Here is an 18272-nt window from a genome sequence, read left to right as displayed (position 1 = left end):
AACTGGGCTGGGAACAGGTCAAGGATGGGTTTGGACAAGAGAATGAAGAGCTGGGTCTTCCTCACGTGTCTCGCTTTGTTCGTGATAGGGATCTTGCTTGCAGGAAGGGAAATGGGGCACAAGATGCCTTCTCATCGTCCCTGAGGGTTGAGCACATGGCATTTTGTTCCTTGGTCGATGGCTTTCAATTCACCGCCCATCACCTGCTTGCCCACAGAATTGGCTTGAGGAAGGAGTGTCTCTTAAAGGCTGATTAGGCCTGCAGTTCACAGGGCTGGTAGGGTTTTAGAACCTTCTGCTCAAGATAAACGAACTGCCGCTTGCTCCAGACGGCCTCAGGCGTGGGAGACTCAAGGGTTCTACTGCACGGTCCCTCCCCGTCCCAGCAGCCCCCGCGTGCATCATTAGGCCCTGATTGGCTCCAGACGTATTCACATGTGCTAATGGCAGGCCTGAGGGGCGGGACTTCGCCGGGCGGCTTCCCCACGTGACCTCTGGCTGGTCGGACGTTGGTGAGGCTGGGGACTCCCAGGCCGCCTACTGAACTTGTTATGAGTCAGCCTGATGCGTTAGCCTTCCTCTCCCTTCGTCCCTTCACGGTGAGTCATCCAGTAGTTGTACACATGCTTATTCCACGCATCAGTGGGTGGATCCGGCGGGTCGGGAGGCTTTAAATCAGCCAATCAGTTCATTCCTTATGGAAACAGGAAGTTCCCGTAGATAGTGAGTCGGCCAATCGATCACGTGATGCACTCGGCCAAACTCGAGGAGGATGGTCAGTTGTCTGGATAGTAGCCTAGCAGAGACCTGCTGAGGCGGGCCCTGGTTGGCTCTGTAGGAACCCAAGACAAGGGGGTAAGTCTGGAAAAGGAAATGATCATTTAGCGGGAGGGGAAAGAGGTTTCCTGTGGAGACAACCCGTGGCTGCACCAGGCCCTGGAGAAGGGAATGAGAAATTGGGAGAGATCGGAATTTTAAAGTCAGAAGGACCATTACACACTGGGCTATAACACCTTCTCATTTTATAGATGGGAGAAATGGGAGGGAAACCAGAAAGGGAACAGCACTTGCCTAAAACTTCCAGCGAGTAACCTGCAAAGTCCAGTGTGGAACCACCACAGAGCTCTCCTCAGTCTTCGACCTGAGGTTGTAAATAAATCACTATATTCAATTAATTCTGAGAAGTAATTTATAACTAGAATTTTTAATTTCAAAAATTAAAAAAAAACCAATCTAACCGAAGAAAGAACTAGACAATGCAAATCTCCCCTTTCAGTAACTGAGCAAGCAGATGAAAAAATTAGTAAGGATATAGATACCATCAACCAAATTGACTTAAGTGACATTTATAGAATATTCCATCCAATAATAATAGAATACATATTCTAGTCAAGGGCTCATGGAACACTTAGACTATGTTCTGAGCTATAAAACAAGCCTCAACAAATGTAAATGAATTGAAGTCGTATAAAGTATGTTTTCTAACCACAGTGGAATTAAACTAGAAACAAATAGTTGGAAAATCATTACGATTTGTGCTTGTACATTTTTCTTCAGTGAATATTTATCAGACAAGAACTTTTCTAAGCTCTGTGGAGGACACAAAGATCTGTTTGATGTAGGGCTTTCTCTCAAGGATCTCACTCTTGGATAGTTCCCCTGGTAGGATATTTCATCAACTTCCCAACTAGACAAACAACCAAATGAAGAGGAAGCATGACAGTAGGCTGTGTGTGGTGAATGTAGCGGCTCCATCAGGCTGGCAGGGAACCAGAACCCTCATGCTGTTGTCAACAACATCCTCAGTCTGTGGTTTTGATCCTTATGGCTATCTCATGGTTGCCAGATGGCTGCTCCACCTCCAGCATCACATCCATATTCCAGGGAAAGAGAAGGAGGAGGAGGAGGAGCAAGAGGGGAAGGGGAAGGAGAAGAAAGCAACAAGCAGAAAGTGGTGTTAGTATCAGAAAAGCAGAACTCCCCAAAGTCTTCAGCATGGTTGATATTTTAAGAAAACAAGTCTCTCAAAGTATTTGCTTAATAATAAATCTAGCAGAGTCCAAGGTTTTTATTTTGCATCGTACATTTGGGAGAAGAGAAGAGTACAATCCTAACAGATAGGTATACAATTTAAGAAAACAGAGTTGTCAGTTATAATGTTATTGTTACCAGAGCAAGAAATTATCAAGTAAGACAACTGGTCAGAATTCCATTTTATTTGGATATCATTTTCATAAGACATGGAATAATTTCTAATGTCTTTAGAGTCTCATAAGACCACTTTGTTTAAATTGTTCTTCCAAGGGCGGATTTGTATCAACAGAGAACAGAACAAGTCAGTAACAGTCATGAATATTCATAAAAAACTGTATATTGCAAAGGAGAACATAAATTATATTCTTATAAACATTCTCGGTTTTGTACAATATCAAATCAGATTCCTTGAGCCCTTTTATAACGCAGAACAATATCTTTTGATTTATAGCTGCAGGGGAAGTGAACATCTTTTTCAATTCTTTCTGAGACTTGTTTCCTTTATTATGAAAACTTATTTTTTTAAAACCAGGCTCTGGAATTCCATTAGCTAGGATTATATGCAGAAAACAGTTCTTCAGAGCTCAATTGTGACGGTAAAGAAAATGTGGTAAAGGCTGGATAGGCTTTTATTTGCTGTCGATATTTTAATAGCCTTTTTCTTGTACTTGGCCCACTGGCCACAGCTTTGCCATAGAGCCACCTCTGGATGTACAGGAGGCAGAAATATAGTTGTTGGGTTTTTTTTTAACTGGGGAATTAATCACCTGAACAAATTTGAAATAAAGGGATACACCGGAGAGTGGTTATCAGGGAGGACAGTTCTCAGAGTTTGTCTGAGACATTGCCGTAAAAGAGATAGACATATAGGGGTGCTTAAGAGAGTCTGGGAAGGGAGACTTCTTTGTGGTTCTAGAGATCCTAGAAGGCTACTTGAAGGAAGTTAAATTTGACCTGGACTTAGAAATTCTGAGAGACAGGATTTGAATGTGGGCAGAAGGGAGAGTTGCAGAAGGATGCCATGAAAAGGGGAGTGGCCTGAGTAAATATACAGAGACAGGAATGTATGGACCATATGTGGAAAGATACTTTCCTCTTTGTCAGGCAAAGAATGGCAGAGCGTAGGGAAGGGAGCAGTGGAGATAGGCCAAGTGTGGGGCAAAATCATGGACAGCCTCAAATGCAAGGCAAAGGGGTTTGGAATTTATCCTGTCAGCCATAGAAATGTCTTTTATTGCTCAAATACCTTTGTTTTTAGTTTATTTATTATTTATTTTGAGAGAGAGAGAGAAAGAGAGTCGGGTGGAGGCAGAGAGAGAGGAAGAGAAAGAGAATCCCAAGCAGGCTCTGTGCTATTAGCGCAGAGCCCAATGTGGGGCTCCATCTCACGAACAATGAGATCATGACCTGAGCTGAAATCAAAATGCTTAACCAACTAAGCCACCCTAGTGCCCCATTGTTCAAATACCTCTTAAATATATCCCATCCTCTCCACCTCCATAGCCACGGTTCCAGCTCAGGATGCATTATCTTTTTGTTAAACTATTTCTTTCTCCTTGATGCAGATCCATAGTGATCTTTATGACACCCCATGGTTCAAACCTGTTCCCCCATGGTTCAAAAACTTTCTGTGGTTCCCATGATTTCCTAATCAACTTGGGAGAGAGGCCAAGCTTCTCAGCCTGGCATTTGAGGTCCTTCAAAGGGGGAGGACTCAGAGGTGACAGCTGGAGGGGAAAGAAGAAAGACATGGTATTTGGACTCTAGAGAGACTCATGGAGACACTGCTCTATCCTTGAAGCTCCTCAGCCTCTGTTTCCATGAGACTCCTGATTCTCTAGGCAAATGGAACCTAAGAGTGATTGAAGAGACAAAAACCCCTAGTGGGCTATGAATTTACCTCTACCTCCACCTCATGCCTCTTCCTGCTGACTCTCTCCTCATCCATTCCAAATCTTGCCCTCCACAACATACAGATCTGAGGCCAGAGTTAGCAGCAGGCTAGGACCTGGCCTTCTCTTTTCCCTGAGACCGTTAGTGCTGATGGCATTGCCACTGTCATGGTTCAGTAAGTGGAATGAGAGGTAGGGTGGGAAGTGTCTGAGGAAGCTAAGAAAGGGTAGGGGTGAGGTGGGTATGGTGGGGGTGGAAGACAAGCAGGGCTGAAGTAAGGTGAAGAGGTTAGACATAGAGAATTAAGTACTTTATAAATAATAAATAATAGACATCTTCCATGTGCATATTCTGTGACCCACTGTGGGTCCCATTTCATCTACCCAATAACTCCATGAGGAATTATTGTCCTCATTTCACAGATGAAGAAGCAGGCTCTGGGAGATTCAGCAACTTGCCTAGAAATTTCTCTGTTGGAGTACCCAGGTGTTCTGACTCCTAGTGCCATTTTAGTGCCACACCACTCTAGAACTTTAGTGGTAATAAATGTATACACATCTTCTCTCTCAACACCATCATCTGTGTGGTGGGTGTCATTAAGTCACATCTTAGAGCAGAGAAATAGCATGGTGAATAACATGTGAAAAGCCAGTCCCAGGCCTGATGCTGTTACTCCTTTCTCTGTAACCTGGACCAATGCCTTTAACCTCTCTGAGCCCCAGTTACCCAATGTGTCTAAGGGACTATAATAAAATCATCATGAGGATGGCTTAAGCTGATTTCTATGAAGGTATTGAGAAATCTGTAAACACTTACACAAGTCAGTATTACTACCGTAATTTTAAGATGGCATTGCTAGAAGTAGCCTCAAGAACCATGAAGTTCACCACCCATCCATTTTGTACAAGAGAGAGCTGTCATCTGGTAAATGAAGAAGGGAAGAGAATAATTGTTGACCTAAGAGCCAACAGCTAAGTTCCAATCTACAATTATTATAAGGCACCATGTGCATCTGGTTAATGTATCTCATTCTCACAACACTGCAGCACTGGTAATGTTGTGCCTGTTTTTCTGATTGAGAAACCAAGATTCAGAAGTGGGGCTACATGGCCAACTTCACAAGATACAATTACTACCAACAATAAGAACAACAAAAAACCCAGAAGACTAAATTGGGGTGGTGCAGTTAGGGGTCCACAAGACCACCCTCAGGTTCAATGATTCACAAGAAAGATTCCCAGAACTCAGCAAAAACTGTTATATTTAGTTACGGTTTATTATAGCAAACAAATGGAGATTGAAATCAGCAAGGGAAAAGGCATGTAGGGCAGTATCTAGGAGAGACCAAGAATGAGCTTTCAGTTGTCTTTTCCCAGTAGAGTTGTGCATACAGTATTTACTTCTCTTGGCAGTAATGCTTGGCGATATGCATAGTATTGCCAAGCAGAGAAACTCACCGAGCTTTAGTGTCCAGGGTTTTTATTGGGAGCCTGGTCCCACAGGCATGGGTGACCTTAGTCTCCAGCTACTTCAGAGGTCAAGCTGATACCACATGTGACCCAAGGTCCCCACCAAAAATCACACTGTTCACGTAGACTACCAGGCATGGGCCCTAAGTAAATAGACATTCTTATCAGGTAAGACATCCCAAGGGCTTAGAGGTTACCTCCCTGGAGCTGGGCAAGGGCCAAACCTTTCTAGGGTAAGGTTAATCCTTTAATGTACACGTAGGATATTGGAGGGCACTAGCGTCAGTTTTTCAACTTGAATCTCTCTCCTACGGGGTTACATTCTGTGTTTTGGTGGAAGTCAAGAAGGTACCAGTGGAAGAAGTATAATCTTTTGAATATTTGAACTTCCCAAGGAATCCCCAAGCAATTCTGTGCCTGTGGCCTACTGGCTTAATAAAAATATCATGTCCCCCATAGCTATAAATCAACTCAGTGCTACCATAGATGATAACACCAAAGGCACATTCCACACTATTTGGAATCTTGAAGCACAAGCGTGTACCCTGCTGATCCATAATGTACTTAAAAGGGACATCATGACACACTTATTCTGTACAGATATAGAACACAAGAGTTCTTCCTGTGAGAGGATATTGAACTCTCCATATCAGGTGATATTCAGTCTCATGCAGTGGGTGGTTTGTAAAGGAAGAACTCCAAGAAGACATTTTGGTAATTGTGTGGTTTTTACCTCACAGGGCACTGGGCTTTTTAAACCTTAGGTATTTCATTTTTACAACAATAATACAATGACACAGGTATAATTGATAACTTATGTTTGCAAGTAGAAATGGCAAAGAGAAAGGAAGTGACTTAGCCAACAACATCCAGCAGATAAGAGGTGGAGGTGGGAAATGATCACAGATCTGCTGGGAAGGGGCAGAGCTTGAGGGGAGAGTTGGATTGGGAAGGAAGACAGCATAGGAGCTGGCCCTAGGAGGTCTGGATGGGGGGACAGGTAAGGAATCATAGGCAATGTAGATCCTCAGAAAATGCACTCACCCTCAGTCTTCAGAGTGCAGTGTCCAGGTTCAAGCTCTTCCTCCTTCAGCAAGTCTCCTCCATTTGCTCACCTACAAAGTGCAGAGAAGGAAAATATACTTGTGAAAATCCAACAATCCCGGGTTCCATGAGGTTATTGGGGTGGAGGGGAGGAGTACCAAGTAAGCTAATGGGTGAGAAACCACTTTGTAACTTGGAAATACTGTGCATCAGTTAAATGTCCATGAGGATCCCTTGTTTCAGTCCCAGTCTGTCTTTCCCTTCAGGCCAGACCCAGAAACCAGAGCTCCACGACCTAGAGATTCTTGTGGCTGGAGATCCTGTGACCTTGACCTGTACCATCAAAGGCACCTGTGCAGAGAAACCAAAGCCTTTTTCCTTTCCTGGAATTGGCCCGCTCTCTCCTCCAACACAGACGGCTCCAGCAACTCCTCCTCCTGGTGCCGCACTTCACCCCAAAGCCTCAGGATTATGGCACCACTCTCAGATGTTATTTGAACTTCTCCCTAGCTAAGTTGACCAGAAGTAGCATGGTCATGTTCCAGGCGGTCTGTAAGTGCTGGTGGGCAAAGGAAGACGCAGAGTCTGAGAGAACTGGTGGGCTCAAGAGAAATTCCTGAGTCCTGGGGTGGGGCTGGGTGGGAGGAGTCTGGGAAGCTGTCACATCTTCTCAGGGCTTCTATGGCTGGAAGGCCAGAGGTAAGAGCTGAGCCAGAGTCAGAGATAGATGAGGAAAGCGGATGTAGGGTAACTGGTCTGTGAAGTCCTGCTCCTCTGGGCTTCCAGAAAGTCTTTCCAAAGCTCCTTGAGAATCATGAATAAGGAAAAGGCTGGGTCCTGAAGGACGTAGAAAAGGGAAGTCAGGATACCTTGCTGATTGCTGACCTTCCCTTCCCATAGCACCCACTAGGCTGCTCTATTCCTCTTGTTCCTTGGAGAAGACTCTACAGTGCAACTGTTCCTTCCATGGGATCCCTACACCCTCTGTGCAGTGGTTGATGGAAGGTGTTCCTGTGGATGTGAACAGCACAGACAACATCTTCCAGGTGACTTCCACCATAATTGGCCCCTGGACCAACAGCACCATCAGCCTCATAGGGGAGCCAGAAATAGTCATGAGTCTCCACTGTGAGGGGAAGAACCAGTATGGAACCCATACTTCAAGCATCTTCCTCCTACCAGGTAAGTACACAGGGGACTACTGACTGAGCTAGAATGACAGCACCTGGGGACCAAGATGAGGCTGGGCACAGGGCCAGAGGGAAGAGGAGTAGCTCAGACTTCACAGCCTTAGAAGAAAAAACACTCTCACTTCCCTCTGATTCCAGATAAACGTTCAGTTTACAGTGTGTTCATGAAGGGGCTGATCCAGGGCATTGTGTATGGATCCATTGCATCGGCACTGTTCTTCTTCTTCCTTGTCCTCCTTGCGTGAGTATCAGGTTGAAATTCATCATCAAGCCTTTTCCAACACCTACTACATTTATTTATGTCCCTCATTCCCTTCCATTCTTCTCTAGTATTTGCCTTAAGGCTATAAATTTCCCTCTAAGCACAACTATAGCTGCATCTCACAAATTTTAATATGAAGTATTTTAGTATCACTTGGGTAAATATTTCTAATTTCCATTACGATTTTTTGACCCATGGGTTTTTTCCTCAGGCACAACAGCATTCTCTAATAATTCTCTTTTCTTTATTTCTACCTTAAATCCAGTAAGTGGAAAGAATATACTATGCATTATTTCAATTCTTTATTTTCTTTGTGGCACAATTTTTGTGTAGTTTTTATAAATATTCCACATAGGCTTAAGAAATGTATATTCTATATTTGTTGAAGGAAGTGTTCCATTGATATATAGCCTTTAAATCAGGTTTACTGATCATGTTTACATCTTCTCTAGTTGTACTGTGACCTCTACTCGGTGCCCTTCTCTGCACGTCACCTCGCATCCCTGCCCCTTTCTCTCACCTGGCTGAAATTTAGTCATCATTTAGGGCTCAGCTCACAGCCCTCCCATCATGCACTCCAGGAAACTTGCCCTGGCACCTGGACTGGGTGCATTTTCAAGCCCCCCCCCCAGGCAACTGGGCTTTCAGATATTGTCAGTGCTAATGGTTCTACTCTATTGTGACTAAGTGTGGATATCTTTTTTTGTTTGTTTGTTTGTTGTTGTGTACATCTGGCCTTTTTCATCTGTGATCTGGTGTATTTTATCAATTCTGGAAATTTTTCAGCCATTGTTGCATACATTACTGCATCCACCCTTTCCTTTCACTGTGGGCTTCTCATTTAATATTTCTCAGACTTTTTTTTTTTCTCTGTTTTACCTCTTGCCCTGTGTCCCGTATTTTCCAGGGACGTAGACAAGTGAACAAGTGCTGGGTTAGAGGTCCATACAAGGGAGATACCAAGAGGACCCCACTGGTTCAGAATCTCCATCTTTGTAGGGGAGGGTAGCATCCATACCGCCTAGAAATCTTCCCACCCACCCTTGGGGAGCTTTCCTCAACAGACAACTCTGTCAGTATCACAGATGTTTTCTTTCCTTCCCCAACTCTCTTATCTCCTCCCCCTCACTCTCAGCAATAAGTTTTACCTACTTCATAGGAAAAAAAAGCAACTCCCCAACACCTACAGTTATTGCCACTGGCACTGGTGATTTACTCCTTGCCTTTTTCAGAGAAAGAGGCATCCCTCTTCCTGTCCAAGGTTAGCCTCACCTCCTTTGCCTGGGAATCCATCTCCTCCACACTCCATTAATCATCCCTTCTGTCTCTTAAATTTTAAATCATTCTTTCTTTACTGGCTCTTTCTCTAAAAGATATAAACATGCCCAAATCTCTCCTGCGTCAGCCCCACAAACTCCTCCTATGTACCATCCAATTTTTTTGAGAGAGAATAGCTTATACCCGCTGCCTGATTCTCCTCACTCTTACATTCTTCAGTCCCTTGCTGTCTGCTCTCCAGCACCAAGCCACTGAAATGGCACTGTCTGAGACAGCCAGTTATCCTTGCTCTCAAAATTATTCTCAGGATCCAATGGCAGATGTTCTGTATCTTTCTTGTTCACTTTAGGTGGTGTTTATGATTCTGGTTGGGGTGGGGGTAAGGCCCTCCTACACATGGGTTTTTTTTTTTTTCACAGCAAAGAAGTATGGCGAGGTTGTCTGCTGAAAATGACGTGGGTGGGGGCAGGGGTGGGGGGAAGGGATCAGGAAGAATGGTAATGATGGTGAGGTGGTTGGAATGGCCACTGAAGAGAATGAGTGGGATCCGCACAAGAGCAAGGAAAACAATTGGTGACCAGCAACAGAGGCCCAGTGGTGACTGCAGGTTGCTCATTGTTAGCAGCACCAAGCATCATTGCTATGTCGTGTTTCCTCCCAGCAGCTGTCATTGGAAGAAAAGGGGTGAATGGCAGCATTGATCTGGGTTCGGGTCTTTACAGGCAGGGTGCCATGGAAGGGTGACAGGATGGGAGACCAAAGAGACTGTGGAAGCCGGAGGGAGAGGGCACTCAAGTGGACAGCTGTTGTACCCGGTGGGGAGGGCAATAAGGAAGAGAAACCAGGAGGGCCTTCACAGGCATAGAGTGTGGCGTCTTGGATCTGAAGCCTCCATCTGTGAGATCAAAAAACAGAAACACAAGACTAGATAAGAGCCCAAGAAAGCTGAACAGAACAGGGGATTCTGGGTGGCTCAGTCAGTTGTCTGACTCTTGGTTTCGGCTCAGGTCATGATCTCATGGTTCATGAGACTGAGCCCCACATTGGACTCTGTGCTGCCAGCGTGGAGCTTGCTTGGGATTCTCTCTCTTCCCCCTCCCAACTTTCTGCCCCTCCCATGCTCACGTGCACGTTTCTACTCTCTCTCAAAATAAATAAACTTAAAAAGAAAGCTGAATAGAACAGAACTAGGCAGAGCATGGGGTTATCATGGTTTAAACTGTCATAGGTGGAAGTTTCGACAGATGATGCATATGGGATAATGGTTTAAGGAGATAAGTCACATTAGTCAGGACTCTTCCAGTTGTGAGTGACGAGAGCTGAATTCAGCAAGCTCAAGGAACGAAGAACAGTTATTTGTTGCTATATCACAGTCCCCTAAACTTAGCGACCTTAAACAATGGGGTCCCACCTGAATGATTCTTCAGCTTCCGTGGTATCCACAGAGGTCACTTGGTATTTATCTAGCGGCTGGGCTGGCTGGGCTGGAAAGTCCAAGGTGCCTTCATTCATGTGCCTGACATTTTTCTGGGGACAGCCAGAAGGCTGGGCTCATCTGGGCCCCTCTCACTTTCCATGGAGTATCAGGGCCTCTTTTATCATGGTCTCTTCCAAGGCAGAAGTCACCAGCCCTCTTTAAGGCTATGCCTGGAATTAACAGAGTGTCACTTCCATCATATTCTCTTTGAGCAAGTCATAACCTAGCCAAGATTCAAAGGGAAGAGAAAACTTGAGACCCCATTTCTCCATGGGAAGAGTGCCAGAAACTTGCAGCCATCTGTAATCTGCTACAGGAACATATTGACCATCTGTTAAGTCGAAGACTTCAACAGCAGAGATTCATTTTCTCATGGTTCTGGAGGCTGAAAGTCCAAGATCAAAGTGCCAGCAGGCTTGGTTTCTCCTGAGACTCTTCTCCTTGGCTTGCAGATGGCCACCCTCTTGCCTCTTCACCTGGTCATCCCTGTGTGCAAGCACACCCCTGTCTGTCCCTCTTACAAGGACACCAGTCATATTGGATTATGGGGGCTTCATAATTGAAATTGGGTGCCTCAATTTAACTTACACCTCACTGAAGGCCCTATCCAAATACAGCCCTATCAATTAGGGCCCATCAATATGAGCTCATTTTACCTCAGTTACCTTTTTTTCTTTTAATTGTTTTATGTTTATTTATTTATTTTGAGACAGAGAGCAAGCAGGGGAGGAGCAGAGAGAGAGGAGGGAGAGAGAGAATCCCAAGCAGGCTCCGCACTGTCGGCACAGAGCCTGATGTGGGGCTCAGTCTCACAAACCATGAGATCATGACCTGAGCCAAAATCAAGAGTTAGATGCTTAACCAACGGAGCCACCCAGGCACCCCACACATGACGTTATTAAGAGTCTGCTGTCTCCGTGTCTTTGTTCTGCTTTCTTCTGTGTTCACTTGACCTCTGGAGGCTCTTTCCTTCCACCTAGTGGCAAGATGGCCAAAGCAGCCCCATGATTATATTCTCTGATCTCAGCAACTCTAGCTGAAATAGAACTTGTCTTCTTCTTGGTGATACATCAATCCCAGAGAAGACTCTGATTGTCCCTGCTTGAGTCACAGGCCCATCCTCAACTAATGACCTGTCCAGGTGGATAAAGTACTTTGGTGGGCCAGTCCTAAATCTGTGTACTGTGCTGTTCCAGTCCCATGGAAACCATAATTAAAGCTCCTACACATGCTTCCCCCTCACTCCTTCCCCTTCCTGACTGACCCCAGTGCTTCCCCGTGTGGCCTTGTGTGGCACAGGGTGCCCCCTCTCAGAAACTTTGAATAACAAAGTGTCTTCAATGGCAGTCATCCCTCAATTTGTTGGCTTCACCATACCTGAATACAAACAAAATCCCACGTGCATGCCCACTCCTTGGGAAGAGCCAGACTGGGCACAGCAGGGGAACCAGTGAGCAGGGTGGTTGCCATTGCCAGGGCAAGAAAGAGAGGGACCAGTCGTGTAATCAATGGTACGTCTTAACAACAGAGCACTATGCAGTTGTAAAAAAGATGAAGGAAGCTCTCTGTGTACTAATATGCACACATATGCCAAAAATACTAAGAGGAAAGGTGCAAAAAAGATTTGTCTAGGAAAAAAAAATCGTATACATATTGAGACATTAGAGGGCTGGAAGAGAAGCTGAGGAGAGGCACAGCTGTGGAGGGCCACTGAGCGGGAGGGCTGGGACTTTGTGCTGGGAGTGCTGGGGAGCCATGGGAGGGCCAGGAGCAGGGGAGTTGCAAGCCATCTCTGGGGCATGAGGCCAGGAAAGAGGCTAGGAAGAGGATCCAGCTCAAGAGAATAGGGATTTGTATCTGCATTTGATGAGGGGAGTGCAGTGCTGGTCACAGAACCAGCAAATGGAGGGAAAATTGGTCTTCTGACCCCCAGCCCAGGGAACGGGGAGGGGGTGGGGGGAGACTAAGCACAGTATTAACCACAAGGCTTGTTGCCCTAGAGTGAAGATTCTTAAATGGTGGGAGGACAGGCACATTCCCAAGGCCAGAGAGACCCCAATTATCCAGAAGCCAGAGCTGCCGGAAGAGCCAGAAACAGCCATGGAGTCTGAAGCCAAAACTCCTGGGCCTCAATTGGAAGTAAGTCCCTGGGCTTCACAGGGCCACCAGCCAGGCTGCTGCACAGCTGACGCCAGCTGATCTCCACAAGCTGCCGGAACTCACCCACTGCCTAGCAGCACCACTGGGGAACACTGGTTAGAAACAAGGATTCTCAGGGGTCCCTGGACCTGTGAACCCAGCCCCCCAGGGTCAGAGCCCAGAGGGCGGCAATCTCTCCTGCGCATTGCGAGTCATGGCCACTGGCAGGGCTGGGCCTGAACAGAGTGTCTGTCTAGTTCTTCAAGCCAAGTCCATGCCATGGATGGTGAGGACCCTGAGGGGCTCCAGGCCCAGCCCCTGCCCCACCTGGGGAGGCAGCCTTGGCCACAAGTGGCTGCTGCCCTGCTGGGAGAGAACAGTCAGTACCAGAGAGTGGGGCCTTCTCAGTCTACTCGGAGCTGCCATAACAGAGTACCACAGACTGGGGAGCTTAAACCACACAAGTTTATCTTCACAGTGCCAGAGGCCAGAAGACCAAGATCAAAGCGTCCGCAGGGCTGGCTCCTTTGAAGGCCTCTCTCCCTGACTTATAGACGGCCACCTTCTCCCTGCATCCTCACGTGGCCTTCCCTGTGTGCATCTGTGTCCTAATCTCTTTGTATGAGGACACCAGTCATAATGGATTAGGGCCCACCCTAATGGCCTCATGTTAACTTAATCATCTCTTTATAAAGGCCCTGTCTCCAAATGCAGTCGCCTGGTGCTGGGGATTAGGGCTTCAACATATGAATTTGGCGGTGGGCGGGCACAATTCAGCTATTTGTATCCTCTATTGATGGGGACCCAGAAAGGGGAAGGGCTTGGCCAGGGCAGGGGAACACCAGGACCTGGTTTTCTCACAGTCTAGGGCTCCCAAGAGAGGACAGACCATGGACAGACAGACTCCCAGACGGATCAAGACACATGCATGGATCGAAGATGCGGAGACCGACCGGCCCAGCCAGACCTCACAGACCTACAGGGCAGGAGCAGCGACTTTGAGACTCTAAGACCGGAGACCACTGCTAGGAGCTCACGCATTCCCTGGGCAGACATCCCCCCAAAGACTCCTGGGTGCTGGGCCTCTTGGTCAGCCCCCACCAGGGACACACCTGCTTCCTGCCCTTGAGCCACACGGTCTGGGCCGGCAGGCGGACATGCAGGAGCACGGAGAATGGACAGAGGGGCCTGGGGGGAGGCAGTACTAGGAAATGTGCTAATGCTGTGGCAGAGGCCACACGGGCACTGTGACCCAGAGTGACACCCTCCTGAGGCCTCGGGCGCTACCAAGCAAATCCGCCCTCGGCGTTCTGCAGAGAGAAACGGGGAGCTGTGGGAGGGAAGCGCCCGAAACGCTAAAGAAGCCCCAGAGGCCTCTCTGCAGGGACACGGGGGATCATGAAGCCCGTCCTCCACACCCCCACATTGCAAACGGGGAAACAGCCTCAGAGTGCCTCAGGCCACACAGCAACACTGTGCACTGCTCAGGACCCCTCCATCCCAGGACCTTTGGTCCCTGGAGCAGCTCTCCCCGTCCCTGGCCATTTTCTCCTGCACTAAGATTCTAGTGCACAGGTTGCAAAATCAAAAGCCCACATTGGCCCTGCAGGTAACAAAATGGGTGCTGTTGGCCTGGTGGGGACCTGGTCCATCTTGAGAGCAGGCTCCCCACCTGAAGGGGGTGCCAGCAACAGCGAACTCAGCTCCAGCTCTTACCTCCCGGCAGGAATGAGATCTGAACTGCTGGGTCTTCTGGTTTTTGTTTTAATCTATCTGTCCTCTACCTCTGACTGTCTGTCTATCTATATCTATCATCTATCCATTCTCTACCTATCTATCTCTGTATTTTCAGAAGAATCCAGACACCTAGATTCTAGTGTGAAATTTCTGGATTCACACACGTTAGTAACAGTGTTTAAAAAGCACCATGGGTCCTGGGGCGCCTGCGTGGCTCAGTCATTTAGGCATCCAACTCGATTTTGGCTCAGGTCGTGATCTCATGGTTCGTCAGGCTCTGTGCTGACAGTGTTGGGATTCTCTCTCTCCCTCTCTGTCCTTTCCCACTCGTACACTCTCTCTCTCTCTAAAAATAAGTAAACTTAAAAAAAAAAGAGCATAGATCCATGTAAAGCCCCGTGTGGACCTATCACTTGCAAGTCTGATCAGAAGCATAGACCTGGAGGAGACACCTTTTCTCTAAACACACCTCCTGCCCAAAGGAGGTGTGGTCATTCAGAATGCCAGCGCCTTGCCCAGTGGAAACAATCCCCAGACCTTGGGAAGAGGCTTGGGTCTGGAAGAATGAGGAAGAATTATTTGGGTGGAGAAGGACGTTCCAGGAATTCGTCCACTCGTCTGCCACAAATGACTGCAGTGGCCCCGTGTGCCAGGCCCTGGGCTGGGAACACAGATGAGTGAGGTCCAGGTGCTGCGCAGCCAGGGCTGCATAGGGGGAGCCTCTGGAAGGGGGAGGGACAGGGGCCAGCCCTGGGAAGAGAGCGTGTGGCCCCAGCTGGGAGCCGGAGCATTGCCGTCGCGCTGGGCAGACGTGCTGGAGGCAGGGGAGCCACAGGAGGGAAGCTAGGAGGCAGGAGCCCTAGCGCTCCCGCAAGGGGGCGACGACAGGGAGAAAGGAGCCGGGCAAAACGCCACCGGCTGGGCCCGAGGAGTCACCCAGCCCGCTCTCCAGAGAAGCTAGAGGGACTGATGCTTGGAGGGCACACATGGCAAGTTCAACTTCAGCGGCCAGCGGGTTAAGGACTCCCAGACACGGCGATACCTAGTTCAGGAAAAACGGACTGTCCCCGTGGGGGAGTGGCAGGGTGGGGGTGGCGGGGGCGCGAGCCCGCAGCAGCTCCACAAACAAAGATGAGGTTGGAAAACGCATCCCCGGCCAAGGAGCGGCTGCAGGGCCGACCTCTTTCTCCAGAGTCCCTGGCTCCCCATCCATCTCACACGCCCTCCCCCAGCCCGGTTCCAGGCTCAGTTAACCCCTGTGTGCCCGCACCGAGCTGCGCTTGGAGGATGGCGGACAGAGCTGCCACTGTCCCTGCCTCTCCAGCGGAGGGATCCCCCGCGGTCACTGCAGCAGGGCCGAGAGAGCATGGAGCTTCGGGATCAGCCGCCGCGCGCCGCCGGGGCTGGGCTACCTGTGTCGGGACCCCAGCGCTGCCCTACCCCCAGCTTCATCTGCGGAATGGGACCATAACCTCCTGCGTCGCTGTGAGGGGGGAACGTGTTCCCGGCTACCTGGCACCGCGGGACGTTGAGGGCCCCCGGCTGGCAGCTCTCGTCGGTTTGAGCTCTTTGCTCCAGGTCCTGTTCTAAGCCCATCAACATCCTCCCATTTGTATCCACCAGAGTCCAGCCCAGGAAACAACCAGTAGCCGGTCCATATGAAGAGATTTATTGTGGGGCTCCTGGGTGGCTCCGTTGGTTAAGCGCCCGACTTCGGCTCAGGTCATGATCTCGCAGTTGGTGGGTTCGAGCCCCGCATCGGGCTCTGTGCCCGGACCCTGCTTCGGATTCTGGGTCTCCCTCTCTGTCTGTCTCTCCCCCACTCACACTCTGTCTCTCTCTGTCTCAAAAATAAACAAACATTGAAAAAAAAGAGAGATATATTGCAAGGAATTGGCTTATGTGGCTGTGGGGCTGGCTAGGCACGCCTGACATCCGGAGGGCAGGCCGTCAGGAGGCTCTCGGGCTCGTGAAGCTATTGTCCCCCAGCCGAATTTCGTCTCCTGGGAATCCAATCTGCTCTGAAGACCTTTCAACTGATTGAATCAAGCCCACCCAGATTATTGAGAATTATCTCGACTGAGTAAAGATGTCAGTCACACCCACGAAATACCTTTCGGGCAACACTAGGTGGCGGTGTGACTGATGGGGACCTCTGGCCCTAGCCAAATTCACGCGTAAAACTGACCCCACCGTTTGATCCCCACCCCAGTGCTGGGAGGTGGATGCTATTATTATTTCCATGCTGTAGGGAGGGACAAGGAGACTCAGAGAGGTTAAGGAGCCTGCCTGATGAGCACAGATAGAGACATGGGAGCCAGTGCTCGGCCACCCCCTACCCGCCCTGCCTGGAGCAGTGAGTATCTTCAACTGATATTAATAACACCCAAGCACATTTCCAGGGACATGACAGTGGCAGTTACAAAGTGGGTGATCGTACCTGACCTTTCGTGGGGAGGAAGCTGATGAAGAGCGTAAGGAGGTTTTTTTGTTGTTGTTTTTTTTTTCCTTTGAGAAAGAGAGAATCCTAAGCAGGCTCTACACTGTCAGCACAGAGCCCAACGCAGGGCTCGAACCCATAAACTGAGAGATCATGACCTGAGCTGAAACCAAGAGTTGGATACTTAGCCAACTGAGCCACTCAGAAGCCCCAGGGGTTATTTATTCTTTTAAAAAATGTATAGAGGGGCTCCTGGGTGGCTCAATCAGTTAAGCATCCAACTTTCGATTTCGGCTCAGGTCATGATCGCATGGTTCGTGAGTTCGAGCCCCACATCAGGCTCTCTGCTGTCAGCACAGAGCCTGCTTGGGATCCTCCTTCTCCCTCTCTCTCTGCCCCTCCCCCGCTCATGCTCTTTCTCAAAATAAACTTAAAAACTTTCCAAAAGTGTATTGAGAGCCTGCTGTGTGTAAGAGACTGGGGACGTGGTGCTGAATGAGACAGAGATGGTCCCTTGGGGGCTCCCTTGGGGAGCTTAGAGCCTGGTAAGGGAGAAAGACTGGGCAAGGTAAGCAGACTAGAATAAGTAAGCAGGATGCATGACAGGTAAGGGGAGATAGGGAAAACAGTGGGTGTCCCTGCTTGGCCAAGGGTGGCCGTGGAAGGTCTCTCAGAGGAGGTGAAGATCTTGGAAGAAGAGAATCCAGGCAGAGAACAGAGGTGAGCAAAGGCCTGGGGGATGAGTGCCTGGTGTGTCTGCAGAGAGGAAAACGCCAATGCAAGAATTCTCCAGAAGCGGGGGGGGGGGGGGGGATGCCTGGGTGGCTCAGTGTGGGTTAAGCATCCCACTCTTGATTTCAGCTCGGGTCATAATCTCATGATTCATGGGTTCGAGCCCCACATCGGGCTCTGTGCTGACAGCGTGGAGCCTACTTGGGATTCTTTCTCTCCCTCTCTCTCTGCCGTCCCCCCCTTGTGCACTCTCTCTCTCTCTCAAAATAAACTTAAAAAAAAAATCTCCAGAAGGATGCTGCAGTTCCCTCAGGACCCAACCAAGAGCCCCTTGAGAACCCACAAACACGAGGCATGGGCCCCTTCCAAGACCACATACTTTTATTTGAGCTTCCAACTTTGGGCTTTAATGAATTACTCATTTTCAAAGAGGTTTTGCGGGAGCAAGTTACAAAGGGGAACAGAACGAAAAAGCAAAACCCTGGCCTCATCCCAGTGCCCAGAGACAACCCGTTGCCCCCGGTGCCTGTGTTTCCCCCCACCGCTGAGAGCAGTGCTGTGGCCCCCAGGGGCCACC

The 18272-nt window shown here is 48.6% G+C and overlaps 1 protein-coding gene across 1 annotated transcript; it reads left to right on the top strand.

The window, feature by feature from the left end:
• The first annotated feature begins 469 nt into the window (after positions 1-469).
• LOC122493781 (SIGLEC family-like protein 1) lies at positions 470-14771 on the top strand. Its single transcript, XM_043598376.1, has 6 exons — positions 470-855; positions 6707-6992; positions 7341-7622; positions 7769-7871; positions 12648-12786; positions 13650-14771. The coding sequence occupies exons 2-6, from the start codon at positions 6971-6973 to the stop codon at positions 13794-13796; spliced, it is 693 nt and encodes a 230-aa protein (XP_043454311.1). The 5' UTR covers positions 470-855; positions 6707-6970; the 3' UTR covers positions 13797-14771.
• The last annotated feature ends 3501 nt before the right edge of the window (positions 14772-18272 follow it).

Source organism: Prionailurus bengalensis, chromosome E2, assembly GCF_016509475.1.
Source record: "Prionailurus bengalensis isolate Pbe53 chromosome E2, Fcat_Pben_1.1_paternal_pri, whole genome shotgun sequence".
NCBI classification, from domain to species: domain Eukaryota; kingdom Metazoa; phylum Chordata; class Mammalia; order Carnivora; family Felidae; genus Prionailurus; species Prionailurus bengalensis.
This window is presented reverse-complemented; position numbering and strand designations above follow the sequence as displayed.